Here is a 16,490-nt window from a genome sequence, read left to right on the forward strand (position 1 = left end):
TTTCTGTAACATTTTTATTGTTTTTTCTTCTATTACAGCAATTCTGGCATTTCTACCCCACTTAACAGGGACTGATATTGTTTTTGTTGTTGTTGTGGTTAAGTTTTCAAACACCATAGAGTGTTACATTACTCTTCCTGGTAGTACTACAAATGGCCTAATTATTTTTCACCCCAGCATCCCCAGCCAGGGAGGTGTATAGGCACAAAGGAAGAACAGATTTCATCTCAAAAGGTCTAGCTGCAGGACCTCACCAGTATGTACCAGCTGGAATGGGAACATGTATATGGGACTGCATTCTGAAGGTTCAGAATAAAAGGGGCAGGACTTCAAGCTGGATAAAGGAGTCTCTCAATGTGGGAGTGTTCCTCTACAATAGAGCATTTAACACATTATCAGGAACCTCAGAAGATCATGCTACTAACACTTGACAGCATTCTGAAAACTTGAATAAAGAAAGATTCGTGTTAAGTGAAATGGAAATGCCAGAATCACTGTGATAGAGGAAGTGATGAAAATCTCACAGAACTAGGCACAATAGAGTTGCTATATTAGGTACAGCTAGAAAATCCATTAGTTGACTCTGTTCTGCGAGAGGATGCAAAGGATACTCCTCTCATAAAAGCAATGAAAAACTGGCAAGAAGGACACCATCATTGGTGAGCAGCTCTTCTCTGGAGGTTACGTCTAAGGGTAGGAAATGGCTAACAGAATGAGTACTCTGACAGCAAGTGGAATTACGGAATCTCAAGATGATAGAGACCGTGTGGCAGCACTTAACCCCTGAAGCAATGTGGGTACAATTACTGCAACACTGAAGTTGCAGCCAAGGGGCTTGACCTACAGAGAGCTATCAAATGGTTAATATAGCATGACCTCTCTAGAGACAAGATGGATTATCAGATAAAATGGGTATGACTCAACCAATACAATCCAAAGAAATCAAGAATGGAGGATCAAGAGATGGGAGGACAAACGCTCCCATAATGAGTCATAATCTTTTGCCTCATTTCCGGACTCACACCAGTTTTCAAAGGGAAAACTCACTGATTAGAGAGAGCAAGTCCGCAGGAGAAAAATCCTGCAACATCCTAGCAATGGTCTATGGCAACATTTCCCCAGCTTCTAACTAAAAGGATCTATAGACATTTATTTGGGAAGATGTACACTGGGCAGAACTGTCCAAATATTCTAAAGACTACTGGACTAGAGTCCAAGTTGGTATGTGTACCCAGCGACCTAGGTATGAAGCAACATCTTGGTGCCCTGTTAGAATATGGATGTACAAGGCCAATGAAAAAAAAAAATGAAGTCCTGGACCAAGACTGGCTCACAGAGAGTCTACTGGTCCACAAATCCACCAGAGTTAATTTCCCTGGTCCCTAATTGTGTAATTGGAGTGAACATATCTTGTATATTTGGAGGAACTCCGTTTATTGGCTTCCTAGTCTGTTGTGTAAGAGCTAGCACAGAGAGGAAACCCACATGAAACCCCACACCATCCTCTCAGTCATAGCTAAGTCAAAACCAATGCCACATTCTCAAAAGTAATAGGTATTAGGTGATATTAAATGATTAATTTTTAAGTTATAATAATGGTATCGTATTTACATTTTTTAAAGTTATTATCTCTTTACATGCCACCCTGAAAGACTAAAAGAAGCAGTGGTGGTGTTCCCCAAAATATCTCCATTTAGTTCACGTGTGGAGCTCCTACAAAACCAGACATTACATTGGACAATAATGCTGGACTACTGGAAATTCAACCCGGTGTATCTAAATGCAGCTACTGTACCAAATTGGGCATCTTCTGGCCTTGAGTGTATGACATGCAGTCACTAATGTGACAAATGAATTCTTTTCCATCCCTTCTGGAACGGGAATCAAAAATTGTTTACATTCACTTGGTAGAGTTAACAGGGCTTTTAACCCTCTGAATCCTATCCAAATGTAGTACAAAGGGACCTGAACCATTTGAACATTCTGAAGAACACCACTTGATTCACTATATCGATCACATTATGTCAAAATGGATGAGCAAGAAATGGCAAGTACACCAGAGGGTACTTAATAAGACAGTGGGTGGGGCTCCTGGGTGACTTAGTCGGTTAAGCATCCGACTTCAGCTCAGGTCATGATCTCATGGTTCATGAGGTTGAGCCCCATGTCGGGTTCTCTGTGCTGACATCTTGGAGCCTGGAACCTGCTTTCGATTCTGTGTCTCCCTCTCTGCCTTTCTGCCCTTCCCCTGCTCACACTGTGTGTGTGTGTGTGTGTGTGTGTGTGTGTGTGTCTCAAAAATAAACATTAAATTTTTTAAAATACGACAGAAGGTGGGGAGATAACCACTATGAGAAATCAGAGATCCCACACATCAGTGAAGCATCTAGGGTTAGTGGTTAAGAGCATGCTAGAATATCCTATCCAATTTAAAGGAAAGACGATTGCATTTCACAAGCTTGATGACTAGCAGTGAACCACAGCAGTCAGTAGGCCTCTTTGGGTTCTGGAGGCAGCATACTCTACACTGAGGAATACTGTCCTGATCCATTTACTGGATGACATTAAATGCTTCTAGCTTAGAATGGAGCCTAGAGCAGAAAACAACTCTGGACCAGGTGCAGTCTGCAAAGAAAGTAGGCCCTGTCAGTTGGGCCATACAACCAAGAAGACCCCATGCTACTAGAGATATTAGGCAGGAGAGGAGATGCCCTCTGGAGTTTATGGCAAACACCAACGGGAGAATCGCAACACAGATTGGATTATGAAACAAGGTTGTGCAGAAGAGAACCGTATGTCTCTCAAAAAACCGCTCTTCTACTCCTATGCTGTGCTGGAAGAATGCCTGACTACAAATCACCAGGAGGTCGTGACTCGGGTCCTGTCAGATCACTAAGCCATAAGGTTGGGTGGACCCAGCTGCCATCCATCATCACATTTAACTGGGACCATCTGGATCCAGCATGAGCGGTTTGAAAGAGCACAAGTACAACATATGGGTGGGTAACTCAGACTCTCTACATCATCTCTTATACATCGTACCAGGCCTCTTTTTTTTTAAGTTTATTTATTTATTTTGAGAGAGAGAGAGTGAGTGAGAAGGGGAGGGGCAGGGAGACAGAGAGAGAGAGGATCCCAAGCAGGCTCCGGGCTGCCAGCGCAGTGCCCAAAGCAGGTCTCGAACTCATGAACCATGAGATCATGACCTAAGCCAAAACCAAGAGTACGACGCTCAACCGAGCCATCCGGGCACCCCCCACCCCCCCACCCCCCTCCCACCCCACTGCCAAGCCTCTCATCTGACTCACACCTATGGAAATAAGGAAGTCTCTAATGATCATCTGAAAGAGAAAGGAAAAAGCTGAAATTGGTTTGCAGATGGGTCAACTTGGCATATGAGTCCAGGGCAAACATGTACTACTGCTTCCCTAAAGCCTACTCAGCCCACTCCGGAATGGCCCAGAGAAATGTAAGTAGGAAGAAATCCTCCCAATCAACATTACTTCAGGTAGAGCATCTGGTGACCCACTTTGTGTGAAAAGATAGGTAGCCTGATATACGAATACATAATGACTTACAGGCAATGGTGAATGGCTTGGCTAGTTGATCAAAGACTCGGAAGCAAACAGGGAGGTGTGGGGAAGAGGCATATGGATGCACATATGAAAGTAAGTATAAGGAGTGAGGATCCCTATATTACATATTAATGCCCACCAGAGAGCACTCAGTTTGTAAGAACTAAAAACTCAGACACAGTAACTCAGACTGCACACTGTCATGAGCCATCCATGGACTTCTGTCCATGTAGCACCATGATACCAGTGATGAATGTTGTTTGGATCCAACATTAAAGGATTCTAAAACTGAGCTGGCTACTGCCCCTGCTGAATGTCTAACCTTCCAGCAAAAGATTCCAAGGCTGAGCATCCAATGTGGCACCATCCCTCAAAGGGGATGGGCTTCAGTCAGCCCAGAAGAAGGGAAAGGTAAGCCCATACCCAGAACATATGTTAATTCTAGTCAAGATAAGTTGCTGCCCCTTCCTTCCACAGTGGAAAGGATTCAGTGGGATCAATTTGCCATCACGCAGCTGTTGACTGGGCTTCGGCTGACACCACCATATAAAGGCTTACAGAGTGTGTGACCCACCAACACTGGATCCTGCATAACATTGTGTCAGACTGGAGAAACTATTTTCCAACAGTGGAGGTGCATAAGTGAGCATACAGCCATGAAATACACTGGTGCCATCACATCCCACAGCATCCAGAAGCTGCAGGCCTAAAAGAGAGATGGAACGGCTTTTGAAGGTGTTAACAGACACTAGCTTTCAGAGGACACCCTATGAGCACCATCCTCCAGTCTCATTGTACTCACTAAATCCAGGATCATTTCGTGGTGTTTTTGTTTCCAGGGTAAAATATATGGATGCAGAACCCAAGGAGTAAGACTAGGAGCAGCCATGCCTACCATCATCCCACTGGCCTGCTTGGGGAATTTGTGTTTCCCATCCCTAGAACTCTGGGCTCTGAGGGTCTGAATCCCATCAGGGGAACATCCCCACCACAGGACATAATAGGAGGCCCTTAAACCTTAAACTACCACTGCAGCTACTGACGCTGAGATCTTTGTGTCAAGAGAGTAGCAGGCACAGGAAGGAGTCACAATTTTGGCAGGAGTAATTGATCCCAATCGTTAAGTGGAGGTACAGTTGTCATTTAACAATACAGGCAAGAAGAATATATCTGGCACCCGGATTACCCACTGGGGCATCCTTTCTGCAGTTCAACTCGTCCCTCTGCACAATCCTAGGGCCTTCATAGTGAAGGCATTTCTGAAGATAGAGCAACAGGGACCAGACTGACCAAGCACTGCATTAGCTACGACTACCAGGACACTGACCATGCCAAAGACTAGGGAACAGTGGCAGTAGCAAAGTGGCCCTACAGATGAGACGCTGAGAGACTTAACCACTGGGGCCTGCAGTGCACTACTTCTGAGCCCTCACCCCCATGTCCCCTTTGTTTTTTTTTTTAAACCACTTTATTGAGGTATGATTGACATACAAAAAGCTGTACATATTTAATGTGTACAACTTGATGAGTTTGGAGATAAGTATACACTTATGAAACCATCACCACAATCTATGCCATAAACATGTCCATCACCTTCAAAAGTTTCCTCCTGCCCTCATTAGTAGGTATTATTTTGTGATAAGAACTTAACATAATATCTAACCCTTTAGCCAAATTTTAAGTCTACAATACTGTGCTGTTCCCGACGGGGACTCTGTGGTACAGATCTCAAGGATTCATTTTGTCCTGCATAACTAAAACTTTGTTCCTTTTGACTAATACTTCCCCATTTCCCTTCCTGGATGAATCTGGAGGACATTAATGCTCAGTGAAATAAGCCAGACACAGAAAGACAAATACTATATGATACCACTTATATGAGAAACTAAAAACAGTCAAACACATAGAAGAAGAGAGCAGAATGCTGACTGCCCTTGTCTCTTTTCTTGATACTCAGCCAAGGACAAAAAGAAAAGCCAGGCTTCCAGCAGCTCCATTGTCAAGGGCTCCATGGAGAGGCTTGATTTCTTTGCCCTGGTTGTATTACCCACTCTACACCTCCTCATTGATCCTCCTGAAGCTAAGGGCAGAAGATTCCACTGTTATAGCAAACACAAACTGCCTAACCAGTGCATACATCCTTACTCTTGAACTTCCATTCCTTGTTCCTAACCTTGCAGGGTCTCTTGATAGCTGACCCCAGGGCACACACATTTTCAGATTAGTGGAGAATGGTGCCTTATTTAAGGTGGTAAGGGAACATCTCCCATAATCCCAAGTCAGTTTTCTCCATTATTTTGATTTTATCTCCATTATTTTTCTCTAATCCCTTTCACTATTCATATAATATCTCAACCATACGCCCATGGGATGGTTTTAAACATTTTCTCCTTTTTGCAATAAAAAAAAAATTCTATTAAATATACTTCCTTTAGTTGTATATGTCTCAAATATCGTACCATAAGTTCATTTTAAATTCATTTTTAACAATATTCATTAAAGAGTAGTTTTTGGGGCACCTGGGTGGCTCAGTCAGTTGGGCGTCTGACGTCAGCTCAGGTCATGATCTCACAGTCCGTGAGTTCGAGCCCCGCGTCGGACTCTGTGCTGACAGCTCAGAGCCTGGAGCCTGCTTCGGATTCTGTGTCTCCCTCTCTCTCTGCCCCTCCCTTGCTCATGCTCTGTCTTTCTCTGTCTCAAAAATAAATAAAAACATTAAAAAAGAAAGTCGTTTTGACATTTTTCCCATTTAATTAATGTTATGTTCTTTAATTTACTTAAATTATAGATAATAGTATATATGATTTACAGACAAATAATCTGTAATGATGTGGCATGTTGGTTAGCAAACTGGAAGGTATCAAAAACACAGACCAAAATTTAAGTAGATATCGTTGTATTAACAATTGCTTTCAATATTTGATGTTTGAAAGTTGAGAATTCCGAGTTTCAAAAAGTTAGCTCATTTATTTTTATAACTTTTATATGTTTCTAAATGAAGAAACAAAAGATAAGGTCTCAAATTATGATTTACAAGCAGATTTTCACAATTACCACACTGCTCAGTTTGGATGCTTGGTTCCTTCAAAAATGAAAGGTCCAATTAGCCAAAATCATGAGTATATTTTTTTCTTTGCCTGTCAATTTTTTCAAGTACTAAGTGAACTTTGGTTGAATAAAATGTATAGATGCGGTAAAGATCAGTAAGAGATAGGTTTGCAGAGTAAGTATGCATCTTTCTTTTCATCATTGAATGAATATAGTTTTACATTGAACAGTATGTGCTAGATCAATCCCACTGCCTCTCCAGACCCAATATCTTTCTTTATCCCATGTCTCATTGTAAAGAGTTCATTTTTATGGATTGCTTCAACAGTTACTACTGGTTTCTATTGGATTTGGCCATTGGAGATATATTGAAGGTGACTGGAGTTGGGGTATTTATTCCCCCCAGCTGGTAGGTCACCTGAGCTGGCTAAGTCTTGTGACTAAAGGTTACAGCTCGAGTGAAGGGGTTCTCTCCATCTCCTCACCTCTTCAGACGTGACTTGACCATGGCTCCCTGCTGAGCTCTTCACTATTCCTTGTGGTTTCTCTATACTCTGCTCACACTTTTTAAATATTCTCTCTGTTAAATACTCATCAAATTACATGATTTAAGGTTCAGTGTGCCATCTCTTTTCTGACTGAACCCTAACTCTTATGTAATACGAGACTATGAATGAAAACAATGTGAAATGATATAATGTTCATAAACATGGCGGCCAGTCAGCAAATGTTAAAGCACGGAGCAACTGAACCATGAGCTCTCTCATCTGATATCCATTAAGTGCCACACACGCTCAGCCAAACACATATTCAAGGCTCAAGAGAAAGGCAGCCCAAATATTTACTTTATTCTGATTTTTTAAACTAGACTAAAACCACAAACACTCTTTAACTATAAACACTCCCTAACAACCCCAAACTTTTACAAACTACCAGATGAAACAAAAAGTTTTGCTAATTGAAGTGATTATCTTTCACCCCGTCCCAATGGATAAATTATGAATAATGTATAAGGGACATGTGTGTATTGGGGATGTGTGTGTTGGTTTAGAATCCCTGGATATGTAAGACTGTACATCCCTACTGATGAAAATTAGGCATAGCACCAGAGTTTGAAATTGATTTCTAGTCACCTAATCTGTAAATGGAAATACAGCCACTAACTTTCCTCTAAACCTGACTACAAGCCAGTATCCAAAGGATTATTTACTGTCCAGCAAGAGACACACAGGTCGAAGACAATCCCGTCCCATCCCATCAGTGCTTGAGTCTCTGAGAATTTGTGAGTAGCTGGATTATACACAGGGACTGGATATAGTAGTTCATTATTATGGGAACATTATGTGAAGAGTTGGGATCACTGACTTCTCAGCTAATAGCTATCATGTGCAGAGAGCTTCGAGCACTCCAAGACTGCCGCCTGAGAACGGAAGCGGAGAAGGAGACATGGCCACAGCAATTCAGGGTACGGGGAGTCCAGTCTTCCCCATTTGGTTGATCATGCCAACAGAACATAAGACCAGAAAATGGAGCATAATGTGACACCAGGGAATACCTGTCACAAAATATAACGTTTATTGATTTTCTTTTAATGTAATTCTTCCAACTCTACTATGGCCTGAAAGTTATTGGGGTAGTACCAGCTACTAGAATGTCCAGTGAAGATATGCTTGCAAGGCAAAAAGCTTGATCGTCCAGATCCTTCCTACCTTTCACATCTCTAACCTCAAAGTTGGCTGTGCCTGTCTACCAGTTTCTTGCACATCTCTCTCTCTCTCTCTCTCTCTCTCTCTCTCTCTCATGGGAAAGTTGTTGATAGTCTACAATCCACTAAGCAAGAGAAAGTCCACAAGCCCCAAGACACCATCATAAAGGGTAGGGTAGATGGAGCCAATGAAGGAAGGTCATGAAAGAACAGAGGACCAACCTGCTTCTTCCCAACCACTTAAAATGGCTAAGAATAAGAATTGTTTTACTTCCTCCTCCTCCTCTTCCTTTCACCTCCTTCCCTTTTCAACCTATTTCATCTCGCCTCTTTACAGGCTAGAAAGGAACCAGCTACAAGTCACCGTGAACTGAGTAGATAATCCAATTACAATGGAAGGCCATACCCTGGAAGCAAAGGTATGTAGCCTTCCAAAGAAAAACTTGGTAACTGAGGCTACAGGATGATATTCTCTTTCAGCACCAGGCAAAACAGCAAAATTAATCTTTTTCCAGGCCTCACTCATCGTCAATATCCCTACCTCAGATAGCCAATATTTCCTTGTATCCCTCTATGGTGAAAAGTGCTATACGGGTCAGTTCATCCCAGCATGTGATCCAAAAAAGTCACATGAATAAATCAACAAATTAGGAATTAATTGATGAGTAAAATATTCCCCCCAATTATCTTACTTTACCAAAGCAGAACTTCCCTTTACTGAGTTCAGCTTACTATTGATTAATCTGTGGGGCGCCTAGGTGGCTCAGTCTGTTAAGTGTCCGACTTTTGATTTTGGCTCAGGTTATGATCTCATGATTCTTGAGTTCCAGCCCCGTGATGGGCTCTCTGCTGACAGTGTGGAGCTTTCTTGGGATTCTCTCTCTCTCCCTCTTCCCCTCCCCACCACTCACATTCTCACTCCGTCTCAAAACAAATAGAGAAACATCTAAAAAAAATCTTTGTAGTGTGATTCACCACCAGTTTAACCTTCCCAGAGGGTCCTTTTATTCCTAAAGTAGATCTCTGTACAATGAAAAGAGCCATAACCCAAATCTGCTGGGGTCACTAACATGTGGCATCGAGGGAGTTTCACAGCATGTGGTCTTAGGACCCACTCCCACCTTCCTTTTCCCAGCGGCCCTGCACCCCAAGAGGCCTTTCACAGGTCACACCAAGAGACAGAGTAGACATAAATAGCCACAGATGAGGAAGCCATCTCTTTCCAGGAACCAGAATACATTTCTTGCCTCTGTGTCGTCCTTCCTGTGTTGAGTTCTGTTCAACACAATAATGTGTCAACAAAAATAGTGCTACTCAACAACCCACTGATTTTCTGCTGCTGAGCAAGGAGTGTGATGGGCCAGCAGTCCTCAGAAGGGGGTCACAAAATAGGAAGTGTTATTTTTTTTTTTATTTTTATTTTTTTTTTTTAGCCATCAACAAGGAAATTCACTGTGAAAGTGTATCCATCTGTCTTAAAAAGTGCTACTACCGGTATTAAGACCCCTGACTTTTGCAGTGAGTTCCACAACGACTAAAACCCCTCCTAAGGAAAGGGACCTGGAGATATAAAGCCTTTCAGAAATGAAGACAGGTACTGAGCACTGGATTCGGGTGACAGGATGTATCTACCTGGGGCGTTTGTAAAGGCCTGGGGAGCCTCCTACGGTGGCCATGGGGTGCCGGGCCCCTTACCTTACCACACTGCTTACATTTTCCCTCCTGCCGACGCCTGTGCACCCAGTGATGACGCACAAAGTTCTGTGGGAAAACAAAAGTAAAAGAGTACGTTTAAATTTGCAAAGCCCATTATTAGTTTTTTAAATGTTTAAGCATATAGAGTTCCTTAAACTATAACCTAAGTCCGTATTAGCACAATACCAAACACGTGTATGTATGACTTGTTTGATAATAAATATGAATCCACTTGGAAAACCCAAAGCTACCCCCATGCCCAGGGATCTTCCGTATTTGTAGAAATCATGAACCGTGTCCTCCCTCCACGTCTTCCTCGTGGCCACATTGTGAAGCTCTTCCTCTGCTTTCTTCCTAGTAAAATGCTGTGCAGATGTGGGAGGTGACTGAAATGCCATCAGAGAAGTGAAAGGTGAAGGGAAGATGAAACCCCATCTATTTTTAAAAACAAATATGTACTGAATACTTTATATATGCCAGGGAGGCACTGTATTAAACATCCACGCTAGGAAGAACTTTAAGAAATTAAATTCTCAGAAAAAAAAAACAAAAAAACAGATCTCCTCATTCAGGACACAGAGGATGAGAATCTTTCACTCGCAAAAGTGAAGGCAAAGAAAAGATGAAGGAGAAAGATGACGAAGACGGCAAGAGATGTGGGCCCATTGTGACGTTTTTGCAATGACATTGTGTTTCAACTGTCCTTGGGTTCTCTAAACAAGATCAGCTTTCAAGGTCTATTCTTATCTTGGGCCCTAGGAAACAATGAAAGCCCTTTTCCTCCCAAATAGACAGTCACTCCTCGGGCAGGGAGTCAAGGAGACCCATTACCACTGCTGTTAGGATATATCATAGGAGAGAAAGTTGTCTTCAGGCCCAATGGTATGGATAAACTTACATACAACTCATCCCTCTTATACCAATACACCTAAAATACTTCTTTTTTCCTCCTGTCCTTTTCTGAGAAAACACCCTTGAGCCTATATTAACATGTCCATCATCAGGCCACAACCCGTATTTTCCCTTTGAAAGGCCCTCTAATATATATCCAGTCATTCAGCAAATACTTAACTAGATGTCTACTATCTGGCAGGCACTGTTTTAAGTATACAGGTATACAGGAAATAGATCCGTGTTAGGAAAAACAAACGTTATATCAACACATGAAATCCAGAGTGACAAAACTACCTCTGACAAACATTAGCATTATCAGTTCTAAAACGCCACCTCTGTTTCTCTTCATAATGTCAAATCAATTCAAGCTAAAGCTTAAACAAAGAGCCTGGAGGAATAATGGTGTTTTAAATGTAATAAGATATAAAGAAGCATAACGGTCCCACTAATTAGTCTAATTTTTGTCTTGCTTTCCCCACCGAGGCAATTTAATTAACACAAGGACACAATTCTCATATTGTTCTCAGAAAGAAGCTAGTAATAATATTCTTGAGTACTAACTGTGTGCCTGGCACTTTTAAGATACTTTAAATGCAATAATTATTTTAATTTTCATGAAAATTTCTATCAGTAGAGATGCCAGTCAGTATGTATCAGAAAAATCCCATTTGTTGTGAAAATACTGAAATATTCCTATATTTGTTGATAAATTAGTTTAGTTCCCCCACCATCCTCCTGGCTCCTCCCCGAATGCCACAGCACCTCACCCTACCCCCTCAACACTGGAAGCCATTTCTACCCCCTCTTACTATTAATCAACTAGAATGTTCGTTTTTGACATAAAAGGTCTCCAGGATCCTCCTCCAATGAGCGCTCTTTTGAAAACAAATCACGTTGCCTGAGCAAACCCAGAATCCTGGGCTGTGCTCAACTGGTGGTGGTTGTCTGTATGAACTTCAATATCATACAAACGATGCTGGGTCCCATGGCTGGCTGTGGCTTCCAGGAGAGCGGCAGCAAGTCAGAAATCTGCCCAGTTATCAGTGCCCAAAGTACCCACTGGGGCTGAAGTTGCTGGACCCTGCTGGCCCTCCAGCCCACTGCCTAAGAATAGGGCTGGGGAGGACTGGGCCAGTTGCCAACTACACCCTATCTCAATTCACAACACCATAGAGCACATTATCGGAGGTTTTTACCTGAATTATCATGATCACCCTCCTTTCACAAATTACAAAGCTAAGGAATTGAGCAGATACTTCAGATGTAAGGGTGAGAACAAGGATTCCAACCCAGGCAGGCTGGCAAAGGAGCCTATGCTCTTAACCACCATGTTGCTGTGCCTTTCCTCTGCTCCGAAAGCTCGGGATCAAGCTCCTTCAGTAAATGATTTCAATGACAGTAGTCGAAACACTGAATATACAAAAACATCAGTACTATAAGAGAGAAAAATTTACTGTAATTGCTGTTAGTTTAGCAAAAGCTGTGGGAAAATGAACAATATCATTGATGGTAGAGAAATTTTCCACTTACAGAGATTATACATCACCTAATGACTATCAATTTAAGGAGGGAAATGTTGGAAGAATTTGATGCAATTGCCTATGAAATCATGGCTGACTCATGGGGTTATTTAGCTAGTGACAGCTCTAATCAAAAGATTAAACCAACAATTTCCAGGAATCAACAATTATTTAGAAATTATAAGACTGACTTAATGAATCATTTATGGTTGCAACATGTGTCATTTGGTACACAGATTTATAATACCATGTAGTTTAACCTACTTAGGGAATAGAAAGGAACATTTTTAAATTGTTTATTTAAATATTAACATATGACTCAGAAAGTTGTGAAATATTTTTAATATCATTTTTCTAGAAAATAGGCTGCAAATTAAGACACAGATAAAGTAACTTAAACAAAAGCACTACTTTAGAAGAAACTGAATAACTGTCTCCCATCCATAGCTCTGATTTGAGAGGTCAAGCATCCTTTTATTAAGAGGTCTTCACAGGCCTAAAAGAAACTTCTTGTGCTGCTGCTTTAATATAGTTTGAACAAATATCCAAAAACATGTGTTGAGTGGAATGGAATTATCAACCTAATTTTTGATGATTCAATCATGTAGTTGCCACTTGGGAGGGTTATCAATAACAATATCAATCAGAGGGCGAAGAAAAAACAATTTCTACAGAAACACTTCTCTTTTCTAACCTTCATTACCAACCACCTTCATTTTTCACACTATTTCCTTTTGGCTATTTTTCACATCTCCTAAATTATGGAACTGAAATTAGACTCAGGATCCTTCTACTACAAATACGAGTGTTGACATACTGCTGTTAATATAGCAAAGTAAGGCTTCTAACACCATGACATCTTTGTATTATTCGTCGATAATCTCTGAATTATTCATATACTATCTTCAAGTACTGGGGAAGGAAAGGACTATTACTTATGGGTATTCAAAATCTGTGATACATCACTTCAGGGTTTATAATTCAGTATCATTAGCAGACATACATAACACAATTGCTCACTTATTTTTCAAACGACAAGTTTAATTCCTAACATTATTCATAGACTGCTTGAAAGAATCTTAGAAATTATAACCTAATCCAGATAGCTTATATCTTAGAAAACTGAGGTCCAGAAAGATTCATCTTAGAGATGTTCAACCAACATTCATTTAAAAACTTCCATAGGTCAGACATTCCACAAAGCATAAGGTACTGTGGTCAACAATCCCTGCCCTAGATCCCTGAACTAGAGATACCCAGAGTGGAAAGTAGCAGAAATATCATTTGAACCCAAGCCAAACTATTTCTAAAGTGACTGTTCTTTCATTTACATTCAGTAAACTACCTAAGGTCTCTTAATTAAGAATTTCAAATGAGTCATGCCTACCATAAGTTTCATCTTCAAACTGTCCTCTTACAACAAGAGTTCTTAGGCATTTGGGGAGAAATTAACTCATTTATAAATGCTTTTAGTCAACAGACAGTCAACAAATCACACCCTTTGTGTCCTGGTACAATGAGTTTGGGACGAATTCCCTGAGTGACCTCCCCAGGCTTACACTTCGGGGGGGGGGGGGGGAGGGGGGCGGTGACAAACAAGCAAATGAGTAATATCCATAAACAATTATGACATGCAAAGTACTCTGAGGGGGCAGAACAAGGTACTTTGATAAAGAACTATGTGCAATCTATTTAGAGGAGATCATTAAGGAAAACCTCAGAGGGGATGATATTGGAGCTGAGGCCTGACTCTAAGAAACGGTTAGCCATAAAGAGACTTCTAGTACAACAGTGAAATACTGTTGTACAATATTGTACTGTTGTACAATAAATATCTGTGGGGAATACCTTGGTCCATGCCTCAAGAACTAAAAGAAAGTCCACATGGCAGCTGGATGGGTTTGAAGAGGTGTGCTTGAGCAAGACTACACAGGCCTTTTCATAAAGAATTGGGCTTTCTTCTAACTGCTGTGAAAACCAGTGGAAAAATTACAGGATCTGATTTCCATTTTAAAAATCACTCTCTCAAATTCAGATGGACTGAAGGGGAAAATCAAGGAATCATGAAGAAGCTAATGTAGTAGTCAAGAGAGATCATGGTGTCCTAGTCTAGGGTGCTAAAAACAGAAACAAAGATAAGTAGATGGTTTGAAATCTGTTTTATAAATAAAATTGATAGGGCTGGCAAAAGAATTAGATGTGTGGAATATATGAGAGAAGGAATCAATGATCCCCCGGTCTTTTTGACCGAGGAGCTGGATCAATAGCCATCTCATTTTCTGAGGTGTAAAAAAAATTGAAAAAAAAAAGTTTTTATGGTGATGTTAATAAATAGTTTGGTTTTAATGTGTTATAGTTGATGTGACTGTGATACATTCAATGGACAGGCCAAACAGAACTCCAAGAAGTGTGGACTGGAACTGCTACATTAGGAGTTGTCAGCTCAGACATCATTTTCAAAGCCATGAAATTGGATGAGTTCTCTCAACAAGAGTGGGCTGAGAGAATACATGACCAAATACCAAGCCCCGAGAAATACACAGACATCAGGAGGATCGAATAATGAAAGAGAGTGGGGAGGACTATCCAATGAAATAAGAAGAAATTAGGAAAGAGGTCAAGGCAGGAGAGAATTTTAAGAAGGGGATTTGAAAATATTTGAAATATATTTGAACGTGAATAATTTGAATATATCTGAAAGATTAAATAAGAAGAGAATGGAAACATATCTAATGGATTTGGTACGTAAGAGATGTTGAAAAAAGCAATTTCAGTGAATAGATAGAGTGGAAACCAGATCAGAACAGGTTAAAATGACTAGGAGGTGATATAATCAAAACAATTATATAGACAACACTTTCTGGAAGTCTAGCAGTGAATGCAAAAATGAGAATCGAACAGCAGCTAAGACACAGTTGGTGGTTAAGGAATATTTTCATTCATTTATTTTAAGATGGGAGATGTCAGAGCATGTTCGCGGTGATGGAAAGAATCTAGAGGAGGGGTGAAAGAGGTAAAAATTTAGGAATGAAAAATATATCAAGCCCTTGCTACAAAGACAAAAAGGTGTTCAAAGCACTTATGGAGGAGGGTCTGGCTTCACAGAAGAGAAATGATACCACTATTAAAAACTAAAACAATATATAACCCCTTGCAGTAGAAAATGGTGCACAACAATTACCACTATCTATTTAGAGAAAGAGAGAAATTAAAGGATGGGGAAGCTAAGACTGGACATATGGATCCCCTGATTGGAAATTCACTAAGTTCTTGTTAAAAACACAAAACTATTCCATCTACTGTCCTAAAGGAATCTTCTCCTTCATTAGAGTACTTACTGAGTTATCTTCTGGCCAATGCTATAGTGCACTTGGGTGGCATTAAGGGTACCCACAAGCCTATCGTTTTTCTTGCACTCTCCTCACCTTATGTATGACCCATACCCTTCCTATTGCTGATATAATGGCCAAACACAGTGGGAGAGGACAAGGGACAGGGACAATTATTCTTCCTCTCTCCACAACCTCCACTCCCAATGTACTCCGTTTCATGTTTTCTCCTAATCTTCTTGTATTAGTAACAATGAGATGTCTTTTTTCACACTGTCGTTTTCATTATTTGTCAATAAGATGTCAGCGACTCTCTCCGTATTCACAGTCTGTACTCACACGGCTTCTTTTCCTTTTCTACACATTCATCTATTCTCACAATTTTACTTACTGCATGCTGACGATTCACCAATGTCTTACCTCTAACCCAATCTCCTTCTTAAGCTCCAAACACACATACCCACTCAGCTGTCTACTGGACATCTCCAGCTGGGGCCTCAAGGACACCACACACTTGAAAATCCTACAACTAAACTCATCAACTCCCCAACCCATTCTCAGGTCAACTCATTTTCCAACATTTCATCGGTTTTCTAGGACAGAAGGCTGGTTTACTCTGGACTCCTCTTTGTGTCCTTAATTCAACCAATTATTACATCCTGTCAACTTTATTTCCTTCAAGTTCCTATCCACTAATTTTCTTCACCCTCAGGATTACTCATAG

General features: G+C 40.8%; 1 protein-coding gene across 2 annotated transcripts in view; it reads right to left on the reverse strand.

Annotated features, from left to right (window-relative positions):
* The window catches only part of DGKI (diacylglycerol kinase iota), a 442,717-nt gene that overhangs the window by 236,034 nt on the left and 190,193 nt on the right, over positions 1–16,490 (reverse strand). For both annotated transcript variants that reach the window (XM_042977425.1, XM_042977422.1), the window contains exon 6: positions 10,024–10,089. In XM_042977425.1, the coding sequence (XP_042833359.1) occupies positions 10,024–10,089 (66 nt within the window). The remainder of the gene's footprint in view (positions 1–10,023; positions 10,090–16,490) is intronic.

The sequence above is a fragment of the Panthera tigris genome, chromosome A2, assembly GCF_018350195.1.
Source record: "Panthera tigris isolate Pti1 chromosome A2, P.tigris_Pti1_mat1.1, whole genome shotgun sequence".
Classification (NCBI taxonomy): domain Eukaryota; kingdom Metazoa; phylum Chordata; class Mammalia; order Carnivora; family Felidae; genus Panthera; species Panthera tigris.